The sequence below is a fragment of the Podarcis liolepis genome (assembly GCF_965112155.1).
Source record: "Podarcis liolepis genome assembly, chromosome: 10".
NCBI lineage: Eukaryota > Metazoa > Chordata > Lepidosauria > Squamata > Lacertidae > Podarcis > Podarcis liolepis.
The window spans coordinates 18,515,884-18,540,232 of record NC_139562.1 but is presented as its reverse complement, the minus strand read 5'-3'; the positions used below and the strand labels follow the sequence as shown (position 1 = coordinate 18,540,232).

The following is a 24,349-nucleotide window of genomic DNA, read 5'->3' as shown; positions in this document are numbered from 1 at the left end:
ACCCCTAGTGGAGCATAGGGTGTCATCTATGCATACCATACAATCAACTTATTTCTTTGGTATACTTATACTTAACCCTTCCTCTAAGACACTCATTCAGTGAGATAGATTTCATAAATTATCACATATACAATTTAAAGTGGACTTTAAAATTCTTACCTTGTTTATTTTCTTTACATCTATGTGAGGATTTAAAAATTGAAGTTGACAGCCGTCAAGAAAGCAAGAGGTGCTTATATTTGAATTCAGATGTCCTTGTGCAAAATCCAGAATCCGTATGATTGGAAGCAGAAAAATAGTGAGTAAATTGCACTAGTCAAAACACCATAAAGCAAACACTTAAAGCCATGAAGCCTGTTTTTTAAAATGAAGTTTATAAATAAGGTAGTCTGGAAAATAACCAGGATGCTTTCATGATGTATATTTGAATTGTAAATATACTGACATAAATGGCACTAAAATCAGAGATGCTGCTTTCACACTTCACTGACATTTCAGTGCCATCCTCATAGTTTAATGCATACACAGCCTCACAGGAAATGCAACGGATACTAAATGTGAGAAACAAGACATTAAGCAAATAAACTTTCCCAGATCATGCCTGTCAACCCAAGCAGCAAAATCCCGTCATCTGAAATTAGATTAATTTCATGCCACCAGACTTCCCAGTTTTGAAAACCTTACAACCAACTTCCTTGGCAAGCGTAGAGATGTGTTGGGCCCAAGACTGCAGATGGGGTCCAATTCCAAGAGAAACAGACAAGGGTTAAATGGGCAGAAGACGGGCTGTAAGCAAGGCAATCTGCTTTGCAACTCAGTGCAGCAAGTTGCTCAGGTGGAGGTGTTAGCTTGGAAGGAAAGGTTTTATAATGCATGGTGTGACTCCACTGGCTTGAGAGGTTAGCTGAAGAATGGAAGAGATTCAGCAAGCTATATATAGAGGAGTGGGATAATATGGGAGCCTGCAGGTCGCTCGACTTTCTGGCTTTGCTGTAGCAGGTCCCAGAACCTCAGAAGCAGCTTCTGGCTGGATCTAAACACCCCTTAGTTCCTTCCGCTGACAAATTACTGGCATTACACCTCTTTGTAAGGTATCATCCCCACCATATTCAAAATTATTCTGGCCAAATCACCCAAGACCTAGCCAAGAATCATAGTGTTGGAAGGGACCATTAGAGTCATTTAGTCTAACCCCCTGCAAAGCAGAAATATTTGGTCCAATGTGGGGCTTGAACCCACAACCCTGAGATTAAATATCTCATGCTGTATCAAAGTCCTTCATAGTCTTGCTTCATTACCTCTCCACTTTTGTAACCCCCAAAATGCCTAGGACTTTGCACTCTGCCAGCTTCACCACCCTCAGCCATCCAAAGGTCTCCTGCTGCCTCAGACTATTCTGCTTTTTCTCCCTTTCTTGCCCCTTATGCCTGAAGCCTGTTGTGATGCCAATGGTCTTACATGACAAAAGCAGGTGCATAATCCTATTTGACAGATCCAAACTAAAGAGGCCACACTTCACCTCACCTTTTCATGCAATTCTAGTGCCTTGCACTAAATTACGGAATATCTTGTGCATTGTGCTGTACTTAAAATCTAACGCATTTTTGAGGAAAGTTAGATTCAAACTTAAAAACCATAAAACCGTAAGGTTTTCAATTCCAGAATCTTTTAGCCTCTGTGATAATAAGATGAATCCAACACATAATCTGTGTAAATACATTTTATTTTCTTTACAAATGGGTAATTGAAACTACTGTCCATCTTCTGATTGAACAACACAGTGGAAATGAAACTATTCATTCATTCACATTGCTAGTTTTAACAAAATGTTTAAAAGTAATGCAGTCATCCCGGAGAAAAGCACACAGAAGTTATCACAGTCTAATGAAGGCCTATATCTACATCAAAGGGGAAAAACAGCTAGAAAGAAAAGACTCTATAAAGAGTTATAATGTAATCATCTACTCCTTGCTATGAATGTTCTGGTCACAAAATAGAAAAATATTTGCTTACAAAATGAGGTTTTGTTTTTTGTTTTTTAAAAAGAGGAAAACCACCTCTTTCCTACATAGTAGTCTGCATGCAGAGAACTTGGGGTGTGTTGCAGGGAACAAGAAAGGAAATGGAATGCAGAATCCTATCAAATTCTTGGCATAGACAAGTCGTTTTGCAGCGGCTGACTCTTGGTTGCAGACCCTTCCTGCATTATCTTTTTCACACAACTCTGGCACGTAGGGGGAAATTGTAACATGAGAAACCAGTCTCCTGTGGGCAAGCAACATTCCTTCCAAAGAATAATGACAGCCTCTGTTGTGGTTTTTCTTTTTTTTGGGGGGGGGGGGTCAGTAGAACTGGAGGTGGTATGGATGTCCACGGCATACGCATTCACTTCTTTGCCATCAAACAGGTTTAAAAACAAAACAAAAAACCAACATACAGATTGTGTGAACAGAGACAGTAGAGGGATGGATGTCCAAATCACTGGCAATGATGACCACAATGTTATTTTTAGCTCTTTGAAAAGCTATCTGCTTTCTCTAGCAACAGCTTTCACAATAGCTTCAAAGTTTACTACTATAGTCCAAGCCTGCCACCTGGTGGCCGCCAGCAAGTACCATCCTTTGTAAACAATGTAGAGTAGTAACTTCCACCTATGGTAACTAATGATTCCAGCAAAGTACCTAGGCAACTAATCTCTAATATTCTTCTTTTAAAAAACACAAAAAACAGATGTATTATTGAAGAGAAAATATAAATCTTTATACATGCTGGTATCCAGCCTACATAAGAAAAACACTATAAAGGTATCTTAAGTCTGTTGTCATACTGTGACATCACCCTACCCTCTGGAAGGCACTATCCGTTCCCACCCACTCATTCCTCAGCAGAGCACAGACTTGCCAGCGAGCATCATTTAAAGCTATGCAGAAAGCCCCAAACCCCTTGTTTTGTTTGACGGTTATTTTAAAAAGTCAAGTTCAGGATATGAGATACATTTTAATTTTTAAAAAAAACGAAGTTTCACATGGGTTTTTTCAGTGCTGCTTTTCTCACGCTGACAAGGTACGCGTCATAGATGATGTTTAGGAAGTTGTCGTCATTCTGAAGGGGGAAAGGCATATACTTCGTTAATAATATGAATTTTAAAACCACAGAGAAATTAAAACTCCACATTTTTTTGAACCATTGTGTTCATTAATGCACTGGGAAATGCAAATTTAGATCCTATGAAGCCCAAGGAGTGGTCTTGAGCATGCCACCCACTGTCATCCTAATTATTCTCCTGGGTTTTTGCTGAGGCTAAAATGTTGTTCTAAGCAACTTGGAGCAAAGGCAGGATAAAACTACTTCTACAGTCAGCGGTAGCTCTAAGCAGGATCCCCACTGCTGGCTGTCAGAATGAACAACATTTGGGCACAGATCAGCAACTCCCAATTGACTGCAGTGCATAGGAAGATTTGTTGCATCTAACATGTTTCAGACCTTGTGAGAAACTAGAGCTGCTGTCAATGGTCTGGGCTCTAGCTACTGATAAGACAGCTGCAAACCGGGGGCTATTTTTTTTCCAGGGCACACAGGTGCCTAATTGTAGACTTACAATATGGTAAGTCTCACTTTCATAATAACCAAACTGGACCATCAGCCAACTTAGCAAAATGGAGAAGTAACCTGTGTAACAAAACAAAACACTCAGTTGAGGATTATCTACACAACAATGCTGTATGCTTACTGGTGACAATTCATTCCAACTCTCCGGCTCGCTGTCATCTCCTAGGGTGACAGATGCATATAGTTTTTAAGAGAGGACAAGGACAGATGAGAAATGTAATGGACGCTTTACCTGGATCAGATGTAGTAACGTTTCCTGTAGTTGTAGCTTTGTCAATGAGCTGCTGTTTATAACAGCTGCTTCTGGGTTCTGCACAGACAGGTTGTTAGTGGAACTAGAAACGGCTTCTTGGTTCACAACGGGCAGCCATCCACCTTCACTTGGCTTTGGCGGTGCTGGGGCAGACTGACTGAACACCATTGGGGACATCAGTAGTGAAGGAGCTACAGTAGCAGGAATTCGCTGCGGCGAGATGACCTGCTCATCACACACAAGGACATCACATTGAATTACACGTCAACCACAGCTATACAAAGGAATCTGAGGTGGCATTAAAAAACTATCTGGCAAGCAGCTTACTGCCTTTCTGGAAGGTGAACTCAACCCTGCTGGAGCTGACAGTCATCCTAGCAAGGCAGAAAAATATTCCTGGGTTGAGGGTGATAGGGTCACTTCCAATTTGATGTGCCACCAAGCATAGAGTTGAGGTGGCTCTTGCAGTCCAGAGAACCTGGATAGCCATTGTGAAGATAGTGAGATGGTGCCAAGGGAATGGACCCAGAGCCAAAGAAACCACCCGAATGGAGAAAGGCTGCTTCTTGGAAACCGAATCATTCAGACATAGGTTAGATGTAAGAGGGTGGGCAGCTAGAATTCAGAAAAGCCTGAACAGTTTCTCAACCAGAAGGGCCAAAATAGATTCAGTGTTGCAGACCCATGTGTCCGAACTGGGTTGTTGCTGCAGCCTGACAGAAAAATTATGCCAGTTGTGGGTTCTGTTGTCGCAGCAGTGGTATGACCTGCCAGCCCTAAATGGCCAAAAAGCTATGCTTGGGGTATGTATGTATGTATGTAGCAAAATTTCCCATGCAGATCTGAAATTGGCCAACTAATTCTTTGGGTGGAGGGCAGCCCTTTAAGTCAGGAGGCTTGTCAGGTTCTGCCTGAAAAAAAGACCCCTTATTTATACACATACTCTGCCCCCCCTCCCCTGATGGTATTCAAGGCAGCTTACGGTTAAAAACAAGAACTGCACAAAACAGAAAATTCAATCATCAAAACACAATGAAACATTGATAGAATTAAAACTATAAACATATAAAAAATCTGTTTAAAGCATACCAATAATTACAATAAAAACAGCATGGCCCAGCCCTTTAATTAAAATTTGGACCCAGATTCACCCTCCCTACCCTGATGTTTCTCTTCTAATGATTCCATGAGGTTTTTATTTGTTTATACAAGACATTATCTGTTCATGTAAAGCCAAGTGAGGATTTAAGCAAGGCCTGCGCTACAAATCGGTGAAAGGCTGCTGCACTAATGCCTTCAGTTGCTTGAGTTCAAGATTCCAACGTTAAAGCTAAATTAAATAGATGCTGGCAGACAGGAAGAGACGGTACACTGACGATCCAGTTGCTGAATCTCGTCTTTGCTAAGCAGGGTGATTAATTAGAAACCATTAATTCATTTTATCTAATGGTTGGGAGAGCTATATATCACCTGTAGTTATACATTTTGGCAGCCCCATACATTATGAACAAGCAGCCTGTTTTGAAGAGCAGATTGCATTTTGCTCCACATTACCATGGTCAGCAAGGTCTAAGGCTTCCGTCTCTAAGGCGGACTCTAATCCCACACACGTGTATAGCAGATTTGCAGGCTTTTGTTGACAATGGCCATTCTTTTAAAGGAAAGTACTGCATTTTTCACCCTATAGGACACACATTTTCCCCTCCAAAAATGAAGGCGAAATCTGTTTGCGTCCTATGGGGCGAATACAGGCTTTCGCTGAAACTTTGAGAGCGAGAGGGGTCGGTGCGCACTGACCCCTCTCGCTCTCCAGGCTTCAGGAAGCTATCAGCAAGCCTGGGGAGCTCGCAGGAGTTCCCGCAGGGCTCCCTAGGCTGCGCATAGCAGCCTGCTGCCCGGTGCACGGGGCACCCTGAAGCAGAGCGCCCCGCACGCTGGGCAGATATCCGCAGCCTTGGGAGCCCTGAGGGAGTTCCCACAGGGCTCCCTAGGCTGCGGATAGCAGCCTGCTGCACGGAGCGCGCTGAAGCAGAGCGCCCCACGCTTCGGGCAGACATCGGCCAGCCCCACAAGCTCGGGGGACAGCGGGGAGGCGCAGCACCGCCATCCTGCTGTTCCTCGACCTGGTTTGGAGGCTGGCGCTGGGGAGAAGCGTACCCCACAAGCTCGAGGGACAGTGGGGAGGCGGAGCGCCGCCATACCGCTGTTCCCCGACCTGGTTTGGTTTCCCCGACCTGGTTTTGGGGGGGAAATAAAGGAAATTTCCCCCCCTTTATTTCCCCCCCAAAAAAACTAGGTGCATCCTATGGGACAGAGCGTCCTATGGGACGAAAAATACGGTAATACTTGTATGCAGCTTAAATAACTGGATAAGCCTCTCTTCTCTGCCCCAAGGCAGATATTTCAGAATGTTATTTTTAGGGAATTCCTTCAAGGCCTAGGCATTAATTATGCTTGAAGAGACTAACAGACATGGAATGAAACACTTTATTATAACAACTTGGGCTGGAGGCAGGTAATAATTTTAAAGAAACTGGAAATAGCATACAAGCATAACCCAGATGCAGATGTAATGTTCCTGTTCCCAAAAAAATCAGACAGCCTTCCCCAGCAAAGGAGACTTCCTTGTTTGTTAAATGGGCTTTCCTATGATGTCTGACACAGGAAAATGTGGTTTAAGTACTCCTTGTAGACCAGGCTCAAATTTGTGATGTGCTTCCCACATTGACCACTGTGAGGAACAGGATGCTGGACCAAATAGGGCTTTTCTTATATTCTTACAACTAAGGAGATATCTGCAGCTGGGCATGATAGGAAGACGGTGTGCTTCAGCCCATCCTTATTTCTACTCCAACAAACCATATTTATTGGTAATTGGGAAGGTCACATTTGAATACAGCCATAGGTTTGGATTAAAAGGACCCCTTGTCTGCATGGAAAGCACTCTTTGCCCCACAAGTGGAGGTGTTGTTTGACTTCCCTGACCCACAGGAGTCACTGGGCATAAGTGGCTGCAACAAGAAAAGGGAGGAAAGCCCCATTGCACAGACAAAACTCCAATGGTTCTTTGGGTCCAAACCATAGTCCTGCTGTCTGACTCTAAACTGGGTTTTTATCAGAGCATGCCACAAGCAGGAATTCTACCTTTAAACCACCTACTTTCAAGATCTTCCTCCAATTTTCTGCCCTTTCCTCTTATTTTGGTTGCACCTCTTACCTCTTTACAATTAATGCAGCTTTGGGAAAGCCTTCCTATCAACCTTTTTTTGTGAAAAACCATTTTCTATGAGCATAGTTGAAACGGACTGCCTAGGTATGCTCTTTGAGCAGCTCAGACTTGATCAAGCTTGTTTTTTCTTTGAGTTGATTCAAGTACCACTGTGTTCTGCTTTTCCTAATTGCTTTCGTAACAAGTATTTCCCCTCCACTGAACCTTATACTGCAGATTACAGCTTTGAAGCCAGATGGAGATGCATCACAAGCCAAATCAAAATGAGACCAATAATATGTCGACTCTACTGCTGAGGAAGTACAAACTGCAGATTCCAGTTACTGAAGGAACTTATGGCGAGTCCTTTAAATGCACATTTGTTCAGTCCCACCACCAATATTCAAGATGTTGTCTAGGTGGCAAGCTGCACCCAGCAGACCCCATAAAACTTGGTCCACTTGAAAGACAGTGGGAGCAGATGAAATGCCAAAAAGCAATTCTAGGGAACAGACTTTTGGGTGCGTTTATTGTCAGGTTCTGCTTTGATTCGCTTTGCCTGAGCATCTGCATGTGTGACTGCGCCAACACTATTTGACTGAAATGTCTGTCCTTAGTTATGGTGACAAATAAGTCTTCAGCTGGCAGCAATACACTATAGTACAGATTAGCAGCAATGCTCATCCGGAAGTCTTTACAAACTTAAATATTTCTGTAGAATACACACAGGTGATACTGCCAAAGTCTGGAGCAAGAACTTCCTCACTTAGAACTTTTAGGCCAAACTTCTCTGAAGTTTGAGCTTGCTTGCTATTGGCTCAGCATACCAGCAGCAGCCCTTTCTACCACTGTAGCTGTAGCCTTCATTAAGCAGCTTTTTATGGGCACTTAAACCCTGACAAAGCTTCTGTACTTTTATAGTTCTATGGTAGAATGTGGCAAAGAGACAAAACCTAACATATAAGCTATATAAGAAGACCTGGAAAATGGCATCCTAAGAAATGGCACCCAGGAAACATGGCAACCACAATGCAAGCTGGCAGTTAGGTTAGCGGCTGAGGAAAGCTGTCTTTGCATGTGAAAACGTTATGGCTGGCAAGCAGCGGCACACAGGAAAAAGCTTTAAAAACCAGTGGGTTTTAAGCTTCAAGGGAGCACTTAGGCCTGGGACAAGAGAACTAGCAACTGGGGGTAGTGTTCATGCCGGTGAAGAAATCTGCTCACATATGTTGTGAAAGGATGGCATAATGAAACTGGCTGACCGGGGTAATTTTAAAAATTAATCTCTGTTCCTGCTGCTGTCTTCATCAAAACTGATGGCTTTTCAATGAAAATGTGAGCCCCTGGGAAATCTGAACTCCTGGTCCATTTGTGTTTGACACCTGTTTTTAAATCTCAAACCCTTAACACAACCACAAAATAAAGACCTGAGCAAGGCCTATGGAGACAGCCACAGGCTCAGAACTTAGTTATACCCATTATACTATAGAGCCAATTAAATTTGCTGCAGTTGGCAAGACGTGCTTTCTTTTCCCATTACACTGGTGTCACTGGGGGCAGGTTTAGCCTCCACCAAGTAGTTTCCTGAGGATATTGCTTTATTTTCTCCTGTGTAAGTGAACGGCCCCTATCAACATCTGTAAGAAAACATTAAGAGCTGCACTATGGGATACTGTATTGGTGGAAATAAAACCTGTTTTCCAACCCTGGGCAACCCAGCCCAGAAAGTACCTCCCCTGCAATGCACAGACAATCTCTCAGTTCCATCACAATACTGTGCAATAAAACATTATCTTCCTATGGGTAGACTTTGCTGTCCACATTCTGAATAACATCAGCAAGCTGATTAAAGTATCACATCATGAAGCCATTATCAAATTCTATCCCAAATGGTTGTTTTTCCATTTCATTTTAGTCCAAATGTCATAAGCATCATCCTCAGACACAGGGTCAATGAATCATCAAATTCCAACTTTTCTTGTTTTGACACCTCCTGCACTTTCACACTTTCTATTAGTTCAAATTATAGAGCCTAACAATAAGCTCAATTTCCAGTTTTATTTAATAGTGTGCTTGGCTGCAGTCTATGGAGGAGAGGCTGGAGGAAATGGCAGACTGCACAACAAAAGCAGCAGCCAAAAGCCAAGCCCCCACAGCTGCACAGATCCCATTTGCCCAAGTGAGGGATTTCCAAGGATTATTAAAGGGATCATTTAACTTTGGAAGTGGTGGGAGTGATTTGTATTATAATTTAGAAATGCCTTTTCTTGGATGTAGCTTGACAACAGCAAAATATGCTAGTATATCTGAAAAACCCTTTATAAACAAATCAAGAAATCAAGTGCTGAAGGTCAATGGGAAAGCAAAACTATATTCCATAGGGACACAGCTATGGAAACCTAGATTCACTTGGGATCAGTAGTATCAGTGGATGTGCAGGCAAGGGATCTTTAGCCTAGTTGCCCATCCCAGCTGTATTCCTCCTTACCACCCTTTGCCATTAGGCTTCACTCAAACGTTGGCATAAGGAGAAATAGCTAACATGCAGTTGGGTGGAGTCCCAGGTAGCATTGATGCAATGATGGAAATTACCGTATTTTTTGCTCTATAAGACTCACTTTTTCCCTCCTAAAAAGTAAGGGGAAATGTGTGTGCGTCTTATGGAGCGAATGCAGGCTGCGCAGCTATCCCAGAAGCCAGAACAGCAAGAGGGATTGCTGCTTTCACTGCGCAATCTGGCTTCTGAGATTCAGAATATTTTTTTTCTTGTTTTCCTCCTCCAAAAACTAGGTGCGTCCTGTGGTCTGGTGTGCCTTATAGAGCGAAAAATACGGTACCTGTGACCCAATATCTATGTGCAATTTGTCCAATTTCTGCTTTTCTTCCATCATAGTTTGGAAGCGAAAAGATTGCAGAAACTGAGTGAATTATTTATCCATTCCTGCAAGTTTGCACCTAGTTCATGTCTTACTTCCTATACATGGTGGTAAGCACATATCCCAAGAATAAGGCTCACACGCTACCCTATTCGCGAATGTCTGAAATGACTCTAACAATATTCAGAAGTATCTCCAGTGAACACACAGGGCTCTCACAAATGCACAGGAGCAGTGCCATGCTTGCAATGGAATGCACATGCAGAGCTACTCCTTTTGGAAATGAATGGGGAAACTCTTGTGCGAATGGCATCTTCATATACCTATCAGAGCTCCTGTGCACACAAATACTTGCTGGATGTTAACTTTCAGTTCCTGCAATAAGAGACAGGTTCTCAGAGGCAAAAGCAAGCAATACCTCTGCCTTCATGCACATAAAGCAAACTGTCTCAAATAACAGATAGGTAGCTGTGTTGGTCTGCCATAGTCAAAATGAAAAAATTCCTTCCAGTAGCACCTTAAAGACCAACTAAGTTAGTTCTTGGTATGAGCTTTCGTGTGCATGCACACTTCTTCAGATACACTGAAACAGAAGTTGCCAGATCCTTCTATATAGTGAGAAGGTGGGGCGGGGTATTACTCAGAAGGGTGGTGGGAATGGGTGATTGGCAGATAGCTCATCTCAGAGGACATTCAGGTACAAAATGTCCACTTGCCCCCCTTGAAAAGGCACGCCCCACTTCAAGAACTTTTGAATCTGGGGATGAGGATGACTTGATATGAGGTTCAACCACAAAGGTAAAAGGTTTTTGATTTGTTGGGACATTTGCTGGTGAATGGAAGCTGCACACAAAAAAACCACTTGGGATTTTTCAAATCTACATGCTTGCAAAAACTCAAGCTAAGCCCAAAGGGTTGTTAAAATGAACTAAGGAGCAGTGTTTGGACACCACTAGTATGGACCAGGAACTAGCCTACAGTTCCCCAATGCTGGAACTGAGAGGTGTACTTTTGGTTTTTGAATGTTGAAAGTAGAAGAACAAGCAGCCTGTTGATCCAAGGTTCTCAGACTCTAGGATCTATCAAATCTATTGCTGGTTTACCTGAAAAAGAGGAGGCTGCTTTTCTGTGTTTGAAGCTTTGTCCATCCAGGAATCCAGAGGTTTTAGGGTGGTGCTGCTCTGAGTAACCACGGGAAACTTGGCTGCCAAGGTTGGCCGACTGGATACATGCAACTGCTGCTCCTGTTGCACTATCTGAAGTTTCTTTAATAACTCTTGTGGTGAAATTACTCCAGAGTTTCCAGATTGGTTCCCAGAGAGAGGAAGGGACTGTCCGGGAAGTTTGGATTGTTCTTTACCAAGGGCTGGAGGCCCCAAAGTCTGACTTGGGAGAGAGCCATTGAAATACATGAGATGAGGCTGTGTCACATTCTTTACCTGGGCTCCTGAGGAGACAGCAGGAGCCTTGCTGAAGACTGATGCAGCAGAACTCACTGGTCCCATATTGCTGGGCTCCATTTTTGTCATTTGTCTTGACTGGCTTTGGAGCTGTTGCAGCAGGCTGCGTGTGCTGGCGGCATCTTGGACTGGATGAGATGTCCGAATGCCATGAGAAGCCACAGGCTGGAAGAGTCCTGTGAAAACCTCCCCTACCGAAGGGACGCTGCCGTTCTCACACATCCGGTTCTCAGGGAGTTCGGAGACTGGGTGAAGCTCTGCTCCACGCACCATCAGTTTCTGAATGGCTGGGCAAAGCTGCTTCTCTGCTGTGGGCGAGTGTCTTCCAGGTTCCTCATAGGACAGAGAGCGCACAACCCCTTGCCTCAGAGGAAAGTTTTCTTGGTGAGGTTTTTGTGACTGCTCTGAGGTATCTTGGTATATGTTAGACTTTTCCTGCTTTCCGAAGAGCGTCGTGAGAGATAAGTGTTGTGGTTCAGGGTCTATGTTCTGGTGGGGGAGCGGGGAGGAGAAAAGAAAGCCAGTTTAATTCAGAAAAATAAAGGCAAAATAAAGGTTTGGCTAGCAGCATTAAAGGAAGAGAGAGAACAGCAGATGCCACTGTATGTTCTCCGAAAGCTGAACAAATGGCTTTTCTACAAACAATTGGTAAGATCACAGGCGTTCTGTTTGTGGCAGAAGCATGAGTTTGGAACCAGTTGGTGGGAAGATGATTGGTGAGGACAGTTATAAGGAGGGAAGTGGTGGACAGGGGACAGCTCCTCCTATATGCTGCTTCTTCGGCACACACCACACTATCCTGACACTGCCTCACAGCTTGCTCCAGTAAGTGTTGGGTCTCTCCCTCCCTCCCTTCATCATCACTCAGCAGAAGAACCTTTTCACCTCCAGTGAACTGTCTCACAAAATACCATTTATTTTATTTACTGCATGATTCTTTATCTGAGTGTAGCAAAGGGTGTAAGATTACACAGAACTGCACAAATGGTCACAATACAGTAGCACCTTGGTTTCCAAACGTCTCCATTGACGAACGTTTGGGTTTCAAACACCGTAAACCCGGAAGTAAATGCTTCCGTTTTCAAACATGCCTTGGAAGTCAAATGGCTTCTGCTGAGTGTATATGTTATTTTTCTCTATTAAATTTGCAGACCGCCCTTTGCGCTTCGGTTTTCAAAAGTTTCGGAACTCAAATGGTCTTCCAGAACAGATTACGTTCGAAAACCGAGGTAGCACTGTATAGCAGAGCTTATCTACCTGTTTGCTGACTGTATGTACTAAATTATTATTAACAACTCACAGCTGGTATATGAAGCTTCATTTCAACAGTTTTCTTGCATCTTTATGTGGGTGGAGGAAATGGGTTGAATTTAGTTTTGTTTAATTTACTTTTTATTTCTAGGGCTAGAATCATTTTCGCATCTTAGCTTTACAAAGCAATATACCTAGAGTACAGCCTGAAGATATATGAGGTCACCACCTTACTGAAGCTAAGCAGGTCTGGGTCTGCTCAGTGCTTGGATGGGTGACTCTTGGCAGCCATATGCACAATGCATGGAGTTCCACGATAGAAGAAAGATGGGACATAAATGTAAGAAATTAAATTTAAACAAAAGAGTTCATACTCTGGATTTTTTAACAGTTAACTGATCTGGCTCAGTAATCAAGAGCACACACCCTTATAAGGTGCTTTGGTAGGGATCAGAGCAAGATCAAACTTTTCCAATATTTGTTAAAAGAATCCTACAAATCAAGAGGCAAGAGGTGGCCTGCTGAGCACAGTCTTCCTTCTTCCTATCTCTGAAATATCGCACACAAACAGTGCTGTGTGTTGTTTCCTGATTAAGGGCATAAAATTGGACAGCACAGATCTGTCAGCTTTGAACACGATGTGTGATTATGAGCTGTATCTTAGTCCTCCCAGCCCAGTGTTCATGAATATTGTACACTTTGCAATGGGCTATAAAATTCCATTCCAATGTAAACAGAATTGCATTACAAAATTCCATTAAAATTGCATCCATTGTAAGAAGAATTGAAAGCTTTTAAGAATCAAAGGGGTACTATGAAAGGCAGGCATAACTCCCAACGCCAACACAGGGGAAAAGCAATCAGTAGAAGCCTACAGGTGCTCTTATTAATGCTTTGGATTCAAAGTCTGTAAATCATAGACAGTCACTACTGAAGGAGTTTTAAGAGCAGCAAAAGAAATGGTGCCCCTCTCAAAATAGTAAAGAGGGAAAAAGAGGGCAGCATCAAACACAAAGGTGGGGGGAGAGAAAATATAATTTTATTAAATGATAAAATGCCCTTATAAACCAGTGAAATGCTTGATGCATATCAGTTCTTCACTAAACTGCATTGGGCATTTTGTTGTCTTATAAGGTGAATATGTTTTTCAGGGGCAATGAAAGAACAACAATATCCAAATAAACAAACTATAATACAAATTGTTATATAATCACCAGTGCCCCTGAATTATATGCATTATGTTACATAGCCTCGTTCTCAAGGGGCTTTCTGTCCTAAATTTCAAATGGAATACTACCAGACTGCTGAGGGTAACTAAGCTACTGACTGAAGTGGTGGTAAAGTTTTGTTCTTATTTAGGAAAAAACCCACTTTAACAGTAAGCCCATTCCTCACCCCAAATTAATTGATTTCACCTGTCCCCAAAAGTTGTAGATGTTCCCCCATTCTTTAGGGGATGAACAGTCCTGTGAAGGGGATGAGGTGATATTTGGCCTAGCATGGCCAAGGGCTGTCCATGCCTCTCTGGTTCAGCCATTCCAATAATACAACCTTTGCTTTAAGAACGTTGTTTATTTTGTAGTAATTGTTTTCTGAAAGCTGTGTGCTTTACTGATGCATACAGCCAAATATACTTGAGCCCTCATCCAGACTTATTTAAAAATGAGTTCCAAAAAGCAGTGTGACTACCTGTGGTAAAGATACATACCACCACACCAGGGTAATGAAATTGTGGATCATGGCTGGGTTGAGAGCAAAACTGGATGCGATGGCAGAGGTTCACCCAGCAAGGTAATATTTTTATATTGCACAGAAAGGCTCCTAACACAGACTCATAAGTCTTCTAAACTAAGAATCTTAGGGTTAAGAAAGTAAATACAATAGCATACCTGGACTTGTTGAGGAATACACTGGTGCTGAGTTTCGCTAGGCTTCACTGGGATTGGTTTGATCAGGTTGGGGTTGTCATATATAGCAGAAGAACTGGTTATCTGCTTTGGCTCTGAGCACATTTTACACTGCAACACACAAACAAAAGTAATGCTACATTAATTCTTTTTATAGAAAGCAATTTTTATTTTCAATCTCTCCATCACCGTGAAAAAAAGAATACAGTACAGTTAAACTTGAGAAGAGAAAACAGAACTGACAAATTGACAAATGTCCATGAGGATCAAGGGTACCTGAAGGAAAGACAATTGGATTTTCTTGGAACATGAGCCACATGCAATATAAGTGCAGGAAATATCCATACGAGGGATTTTATACAGATCATCTTCCATTCTAATCGTCTCTTCACTCTGCTCTTAACCTATATTTCATGCAGACTAAAGGCTAGACTTAGATTTAAAAGGGTAAAAAACATTAGAAAAACAAAACAAAAACAGCAGTGGCTTCAGGTTATCCAGATAGCACATGACATTTGATAGAACAGTGGATTTTTGTCCCTGACAAGGCTCTTGAGACATCAAACATATTCAAAATCATAATAAAAGAAATGTAACATAATAAAATAGTAGAATAGCAAGGGAGGGGGGACCCAGAATCATACCCACCAGTAAAATTCAACAGAATAAAACATAGTTAAAAACCAGCTGCAGAAGACTGGGCAAATTAAAAACAACCACTTGGCCCACAAAATAAATTAAAGCTGGCACTGGCAAACTTCTCAGTTCCATCAGGATCTGGTATGGCTGGGCAACCCCAGGCGGTAGAGGATCAGGAGAAAGAAGAAGGGGGGGGGGCTTGTAGGTTGGTGCCCAGGAATGAAAGATGGAGGTCCTCTCCTTGTGACTCCAGATGTAGTACTGGGGTGGGGGAGAGATGTGCTGGCTCTCTTCATTGCTCCTGCTGCAGAGTCCCATTGGGGAGTGAGAAGGACCCTGACCAGTCAGGGGGAGGGGCTGAGCAGGAGGACTCAGTGGGGAAGACGGAGTCAGAAGGGTCTTGTCACAGAGAAGAAGGCACCACCTCTGTAGGTGGGATCAGACACACCCGCCCAGGCTAAGCACATATCTGAATGCAGTATCAGGAGGTGAGAGTGTATTGAGAGTGATCTCACCCTGCCTTGTATTTAAAAGCTAGGCACGAGTGGTGTGACAACCGTAGGACATCTCTGTTGCTTCTGTTCACTTTTGCATCTCTTGCCTTCCACATGTACTTTGGAATCATGACCTCTGGACTAATTGCCTGCTGCTGAGCTGCACCATTATTAGTATGAATAAATATCTTTTCTTTGGAAGCTGCTTTAGACCATTGGTCCATCTAACTCACAATTGTGTGTATTGACTAGCAGCGGCTTTACAGGATTTCAGATGGAAGACATCGACACCAGCAAGAAAGGGAGTGTATCTAGCTTCAGGTTAGACTGGTGGATAGTATTTATTTATTTGAATTATTAATACTTTATACTTTCATTTGCTGCTCTACTAAACATCACTAGAGAATGTGAAGTGATAAAAAGCACAAGCTAAATAATAATACAAAAGCTAAGAAAAATAAAAAGCAGTTATCTCAACTGAAACAAGCAGCAGCAGCAATAATCAGTACAACAGCAATTGAGAAAACCAGTAATGGACTTCATGTTTCTTTGCTTAGTGATTATCCCAAACTGCAGTGCAAAGAGGGTCTATGCAGGATACAAAAGCTGATTCCATCACATGGAATTCAGTCACAAAATGATAAAATGTAAAATAGCTATTTTGAGAAGTGTGGTGGTCCTGATGTGCAGTGGCTTTTGATGCAAATAAAACTGTAAAATGTGTCACCTTTGCTTAGCTTAATGTACATGATCTCCAGCTTTGAGAGGACAGCTATTCCTGTATCTCAAAGGGCTTCCGAACATAAAATTCTCTATGATAGATTATTTTCTTAGCAACCAATTATGATAAAGAAATAGAGGGGTGGGGTGGAATAAGAAGCAGACATGGACTGACTGACTCATCCTTCAAACAAATGTTTTCTAACAAAGAGAGAAAAAATGAAACCACTTCAGTCTTCTACACAATCTTTTCTACTGTACAATAAAAGGGGGAAAAACAATTAAGTACCAATCATGAAAATGGGTTTTTCTTTGTTCCTTCGGAGGGAATGTGACCCTATCTGGAACAAGTACTTGCCTATCTTCTGAACATGGGAGCTACCCAACCAAAGAGACTCTGCCTTCTCAAGATTCAAACATAGTTCATTGGCCCTCATCAGCCCACCACTGCACTCAGACACCCGATCCATGTACCAATGACATCTTGCCCACAAACCCCTACTGACTGCCCCCAGTGGCTTTGTATAAATGCTAATAGCACTGGGCCCTGCAGGACCCCACGGCACAGGGCCCAGGGGCCCAGGGAGTATTCATCCAGTGCTACTCTCAGAACACAGCCATGAAGGTAAGGACAGAACCATCATAATATGGTGCCTCCAATACTAATCCCTCTGAGTCAGTCCAGCAGGATACTGTGGGCGATAGTGTCAAAAGCCACCAAGAGATTGAGCAGAAGTAACACAGTAGTGCTCCCCATCTCTTTCACAATGAAGGTCATCCATCAGAGCAACCAACGCTGATTCAGTTCCAAAACGGAGTCTGAACCCAGACAGTAGTGCATCTAGATAAATCTAGTCTCATCCAAGAATACTTGCAGGTATTGTTTTATACAGGATAGGCCTCACCTTGGTATATTCATCTTTGGCTTTGTTGAGCATCCGTAGGATATCCACTTCTTTGCTGTCACCCAAATTCAGGCTTACTGGGGAAATTCCAGTGCCAGCCCCCTGCTGCGCTTTCAGTTGTTCTTGCTGAGTTAAACTGGAAATGAAGGGTGAAGTTAAAAATGAGGGAGAAAATGGAGATCAATTTCAACTGCTTCAAATCATTTAGCAGACATTAAGAATGGTTCCAAGGTTGTTGTTTTGGAGGAGAAGGGCTATCTCATAAGGTTTGCCTGGGTTGATAACGTAATTTCTCAAATTTTGTGCACACTGGGCCATAAAAGACTTAAATATCCCTAACACAGTCACAGATCGTCTGGCCGGGAAGTACATTAAACCACAGCTCATTTTATGATTGCTGGTGATGGTAGGGTGGCGAATATACACAAACAAGTCTTTAACTGCTAGTAAATGACCAATTTCCTGCCCCAGCTGTTTTATAATTACTGCAAACTGCTGATAATTCTAACACACAGTCACTTGGCTGAACTGCAGTGCAGTTTTAACTAGATGAAATGCTGCTATTATAACCCACTAAACATGGTTTACAATCATACAAATCCTCACAAACTAGTCTTTTACTGAAGAAAATTAGCAGTCTGAGAGACATTTAATCACCAAAAACTGCAGGGAGAGCTGATTAGCCACAGTTATCTTTCAATAACGTACAGTTGTTTGAGATGACAGCTTGCTTCTCCTGAAATCTTGTATAAATTCTTTCTTGCTCCTGATATTAACCATTGTGGTGTTGTTCACCATGACAAAGGCACCACTGCCACACAGGGATTGTCAATATAAGGCACTCCACTCTCTTTCCTCAGATGCTTTCATGGGCTACAAGTCAACTTTGTCAGTCTCCCGTTCTAGGCTGAGGCTCACAGAGGTTTTCTGATCAGGCATGGAAGAAGTTAAGGACAGGCATCAAACGATCAAGATTGCGGATATTTCACTGTGGGCTGAATACAACATGTGACAACAGATATCCAAGTCACTGATGACAGAGAGCTTAATGTGTTGCTTCTTTCAACATTGCAGCAAGAGATTTGTGTAAAATCTGCCTTCATAGAGGTCAGTGATCCAGGAGCCCACAACTCTTATCCTCAAGAGTCTTTGGACTCTACTTTTGATTGGATATTTGATGGGTATTCTATGTTAGCAGAAAGGAGGGGGGAAGATCTGTAAATAATGGGGCCCCAAATGCCACCAAAAGCAAGGAACAACAAAACCTGTTTTATAGTCTTATTAGCCTTTAAGGTGACACAGGATTTTCTTTCTTTCTTTCTTTCTTTCTTTCTTTCTTTCTTTCTTTCTTTCTTTCTTTTTGCTATAGCAGATCAAACAGACCTATTCCTTTGGATCATGTATTGGTCATGGCTCAATATGCTTCCACTCCCTGCACAGGCTACACACTATGTTAGCTATGCTAATATTTGTTTTAGATGACTGTTGCCATATCAACCTCTTATGGATCAATAACTGCTTAAGAAAAGGAAGCAGACCTTTTAAACAGTTTAGAATAAGGAGAAAAATTATCAATAAATTACCCAAAGGGTCTATACTGGGAATGCCACCTTTTATTCATAAGCATTCTTAAGTCAGGGGTAAGCAGTGAGATAGCCAAGTTTGTTATTTGGGCTGTGAAATGCAAAAGCAAATTGAAGAGTTCCAGAAGAATCTAGCTCCAAACCGAGTGAATGATAAGAAAGCTTCACACAACATTTAATGTACGTAAGAGCTAAGTGATGCACACTGGGGCAAAACACAACTACTCTGTACATATGGATGTAGGATCTGAATTGACTGCAACTAACCCAAGAAACAGAACTTGAGGTTGTGGTAGGCAGTTCACTGAAAATGTCAACTTTCTGTGCAGTGGAAGTGAAAAAGACAAGTCAATATTGGGAATGGAAAATAAAACTACCAATATTACAATGACTTTTATATAGATCTACTGTGTGACTACATTTGGAACATTAGGTGCAGTATATCTCAAAAATTCTATCACAGCACTAGAAAAAGTTCAGAAATTTCCCCATGAGGGAAGCATTTGCACACTTCCAATGCGGTGGGGTGGGGAATACAACTAAGGGAAGATATTAGAGATTTTTAATTTAATTACTCTGCTCCTTTCATGTCTATTTCTTTTTTCAAAAAGACTATAGCTGCAATTAAATTGTGTTAGGGAAATGTTAACTAAATTTGTGATCTGTGCATACTTCTGTAATGTCTAATAAGCAGTAATGTGCAGCTTTATGGTTTTCTATTGCACTTCAGTGTGAATGTGAGTCAGGATAGGATAAAACAGTAGGTAACTGTTTTTAGAAGTATTTAAATATTTTTAGAAGTTTAATTGTATTAGTATTGATAAGTTTTGCTGCCCTCTGGCTCCTCTGGAGGAAAGTGTGGGGTAAAAATCTAAATAAAAGTGTGGGGTAAAAATCTAAATAATAATACTGGGGAAGAGGAGCTCTGACTTTCCTAGAGTGAAACATCTTCTCTCTTTCTCTACAGCAGATGGACTCTTTTGAACATCCATTTCCAGGTCTTGTAGAATTTCCTGATCAATGCCTAGCAGGAGAAGTAAATCTGTAGATCGTTTCACAGTAATTACACTGTAATGTAACTGGGCAAAAACAAAGGTTGGCTGGTCCATTGTTATGCGCAGGCAAATTTAACTCCCCTGATAAATCCTCTAAGCTGCAGGCATCTGGTTAGAGTTAGAATTTAGATGATAAATTGAGCATACCTGCACCAGATTCTACACTGGACTCCACCCTGGTATCTTTAGAAAGTTACAGCCCAAACATCATATGTACAACCAATTGCAAGAGCATGGCATTAGATACAAAGCGAGTGTAAAAGTAACATGGGAACCAGAATAACTGGAATGCCTCTGCAAGTGGCCTAGCTACCATTACCACACAGATGGCTACAGGATTACCAAAGAGAGAGGGAAGGGCCTTACCTCAGTGGTACAGTATTTGCTTTGTATGTAGAACACCCCAGCTTTGACTCCTGGTATCTCCAGGTAGGACTGGGAGAGACCCTGTCTGACACCCTAAAGAGCCACTGCCACCTCAGATTATGGCCTGGAGGACCTCTGACCTCAGCAATCCAGATAGGATCCCTCAAACCGGTACCCAGCTAATCCACCCCGTGGTGGAATTTCATCATTCAGGGCACTTAGAAAGAGATGCTATCTGTCAGTGCTTGGATATTATAAAACAAATATATTAAAAATACTATGAACTGATCTCTATATACTATAGTAAGCACATTTATAACATTTATTGAATGTATATGGTCCCTGGCTTAATTGTATAATCCAAGTTTTACTGAAGGCACTAACCTGTTTCAGCAGGTTAATCTTACAAACAGTCCTATTTCAAAGAAGTAGGAAATAAAGTTGCATACTTCTCCATATACCAGGGCAAGTGAGATCAATAGGAATAGACTATACAAAATAAATTGCAAAGTATAAAAATAAATTACAATTTACAGACATTTGCCTGTGATTTATTTCCTCCTCAGTCTTTATCAAATAAGAGCTTTCCTCCCAATGAAGGAAACATTCCCTGAACAATTCCAAAATGCATTAGTCCAAATTAAAATATGCTTCACAGTGCAATCCTATGTAGTTTTATTCAGAAGTAAGTCCCATTGATTTCAATAAGACTTACTGCTATTTAAGTGTGCACAGTACCGCAGCATCAGTTGACCTTTCTGCTTTAATGAGCCCATTTATGCTGTTAATATAAAGGGGGTTAATCTTAAACAGTTTCAATATAATGAACAATGCTATAACATGCAAAAGAACACAAATAAAATCCTCAAAGGGCTTCTTTGACCACCAGCACTTACTTTTTCATGAGCTCTGCAATTCTTTGGCATTCTTCCTTATCATAAAACCAAATTCCATAAATGGACACTGTAAATGCACATCAAACAAAAACAATGAACAACACATTACAATGCTTTCCAGCACCCTCTGGCTTTGTAAAGGTTTCAAAAATATCTTGTAAGCCTTAAACAGTTGCATTTTACCTTCCCCCTGTTGCTATATGATGCAAATATTTGGCTGCTCCCCATACCTTCCAGTTTCTGTTCTGGCTCTGTACCAACGCACCAGGTCCTTCCAACTTCTACTTGTGCAACACTGTCCGCAGCCCCATCAATGAGGTCTGCATTTATTTATTTTTATTAACGTTTGAAAACCCACATAATTTGGACCTCTGGCTGCTGGAAACTAGCCCCAATGCCTTGAATGAATGGGCAACTTTCACCCATCTGAATGGAATGGAATTGGGGGTCCTTTCTGGAGTGCTTTTCAGAGTGATCAGGTCTTATGTGGTCTTCTACATGATTAGTTGGGGAATGTTGATAGAGAGAACAAAGTATATGCAATGTAATAAACCTTCTGTTATTGGAGTGAAAGACAGTCTCCCCTTCTATCATCGCTTTGGTAAACTGGAAATCCTGGAATAACTGAAAATTGAAGTCTGCTAAGAGATTTGTTCTGAACATTTGGGGGTAAATAATCACTATAAATAGCAGCAATGTTTAAAAGACTGCACCCATTTTTACAGAACATTTTCTATCAATGTCCCAGATTTTTGTTTTACTTGTCTAAATAAAGCATTTAACACAATAGATTGTAGTAGGTCCAGGACGCCTGTATGCATAATTCAGGAGGTGTTGTTGGTTTTACATTGTGACAATATGTCCACATTTTATACAGAAAAAGGAAATTAAATCTTGAAGCACAAGCCAACAAGCCCCACCCCAGAAGTGTTTAGCAGAAAAATCTATTGAAGGTGATAATGAGAGCTATTTTAGGTCCCAAATTAAGGAGTGATATATGCACTTATTTTCATGCTGAATGTGAAAATAGCATTTGTCCTCAGACCATCTGAATACAGAACGTGATGTCACACCTTCTGCAATGCAATTTTAAGTGCACTCAATAGTTAAAGTTAGGTTTTTGAACATCAAGTGCCTAAGCACATTAACTTGAAGGTTACTTCACTGGAACTCAAATCCAATTAGGTGGCTGTGCTATATGCTTGCTATGAAGTAAACTGGCATGGAGTTCAGTTGCACTGAGTTATTGCCTGCTAAACTGCAGCATCTTCCTGCCCAAACAAGGAATAATTCCACCCCCACTCATGGTGGAAACACACCTGCAGGCACATAGATTACCATAATATATTTCCCTACAATTCTTGCATGGTCTCCACTATTTATAATTTGCCCTCATGAGATCAAAACCAGATACAACCACATCAATGCACTATTCAATTTCCAAAGGTGTAATTTCTATCTTAGTTTCAGCACCCAGGGGCTAATTTATAAAGCAAAGCAACCTCAGGAGGAATTACAAGGAAATATTATTAAATACACCCGCTCTAATTCTCAAAGGAGACTATAGCTTTGCAGTAAATCATATGCTGTACATATGAGACCCTAACTGAAATCTACCACCTCAAATTAAGCGTACATCCAGACAAGATCAATTGGTCATTTGCTGTCATGGCGCTCCTTTGGGAGTTCTCAATTTGAACTTTCTCCCCCTGGGAATTGCAGATTTGGGTTTCATATATTCTTTACTTGCCTGTATTAAATGCTGAATTTGTGCAAATGCATTCAAACACATCCCAATAAACTTAAGCTTGTTTGCCAAGTCAGAGATGTTATTTTAGGGCTAGCATTATTTTTAATTACCTAAATATTGTTTTAATTTGCACTTCATATTTACATCACAATTTTTTATTCTATTTACATCATCATATTTTATCACCATAAATGTTTCCTGTGACATTTTTTAATTCAACAAGCAACAAAGAGAATGTTTCCTACTTTTCCCCAGCTAAGCATTCTTTATTTTCTCTTGCTGCGTATAGCCAACATGTTTTTCCAATAAGAGACTTGCTGACAAATGAGAGTGCAGCTTGAGAAATGAGTTTTCAGTAGTGAAAGGATGCAATTTCGCCTTTGAACAAGACAGTGAATAAGGTTAGGGTTCAATCTCCTATTTTGAAAGACTGCGCTGCAGCTTGTGTCATGTGACCCAAGACCCAGTAACTGAGTACTGTCACGTGCAATTGGTCCTTTCTTGTTACAAACTGCAGAACAGCTTGCGCTTACTGTCTTGCCTTCCAAGGTTTATGAAGAGCCTTAGCTGCACATGCTGTTCAATGGATTAGGGCAAAATACACTGTTTAATGTCAAGGCTCGCCCCTGAAGTCAATGGGATTAATGTGCAAGTGAGCAGTCTGAAGACTACAGACAAGAACAATTCATCTTAACCTGTGAAATACACCAACAGTTTTTGCTTCCCTCTTTTTTAATGTATACCTTCATTACTTAACATTGCTTCATCTTAGGCTCATTTCTAACATAATGTTTTGAATTTGCGAAATGGCTTTTTAAAAGCATTGCCTGAGTGCTTAAGCAGAAATTGTACATGGGGCTGAACTGTATCAGTCTGTCAATGCGATTCTAAATTTCTGCGCATTCCTGTTCTTCAGAAAAATTACTTGGATGATTAATCGCTTCAAAATGGTAATCTGTGCACAAATCACTTAATTGCAAACTATTCCAATGCAACTTTTCTTGTGCTACACTTTGACTATTATATGAACAGACTCAGGGATGCCAACTTGAATAAAATATCGGGGGGGGGGAGCCCCGCCCTGCATAACCGATCAGATGATGTGGCACACCATACCATTTGAATGGCAATTCCCATCAAATTTGGGGAGGCCCAGCCTCCTCAAAATTTATTTTATGGGGGAGGGGCCCCCAAAGGGACCTTGGTCCCTAGGAATTGGCTCCTATGAACAGACCTACTAAGAATCCACTTCAGACAACTGTTCAACAATATTCTCAATTCTTTATTAGTCCTCTTTATGCTCAGCAATAAATTCTAACTAAAAACTGCAAGAAAGCTAGTATAACAAAGGGGCCTAGAGCTTGAGCTGGAATTCAG

At 41.5% G+C, this 24,349-nt stretch overlaps 1 protein-coding gene across 6 annotated transcripts in view; it reads right to left on the bottom strand.

Moving 5' to 3' along the window:
• Positions 1-1,705: 1,705 nt before the first annotated feature.
• The window catches only part of DCP1B (decapping mRNA 1B), a 37,122-nt gene continuing 14,478 nt past the window's right edge, over positions 1,706-24,349 (bottom strand). For all 6 annotated transcript variants that reach the window (XM_083461783.1, XM_083461784.1, XM_083461782.1 and 3 more), the window contains 6 exons: positions 21,223-21,289; positions 17,323-17,458; positions 14,547-14,675; positions 11,050-11,895; positions 3,842-4,087; positions 1,706-3,102 (listed from right to left, as the gene is read on the bottom strand). In XM_083461783.1, the coding sequence (XP_083317909.1) occupies positions 3,022-3,102; positions 3,842-4,087; positions 11,050-11,895; positions 14,547-14,675; positions 17,323-17,458; positions 21,223-21,289 (1,505 nt within the window). In that variant the 3' untranslated portion in view covers positions 1,706-3,021. The remainder of the gene's footprint in view (positions 3,103-3,841; positions 4,088-11,049; positions 11,896-14,546; positions 14,676-17,322; positions 17,459-21,222; positions 21,290-24,349) is intronic.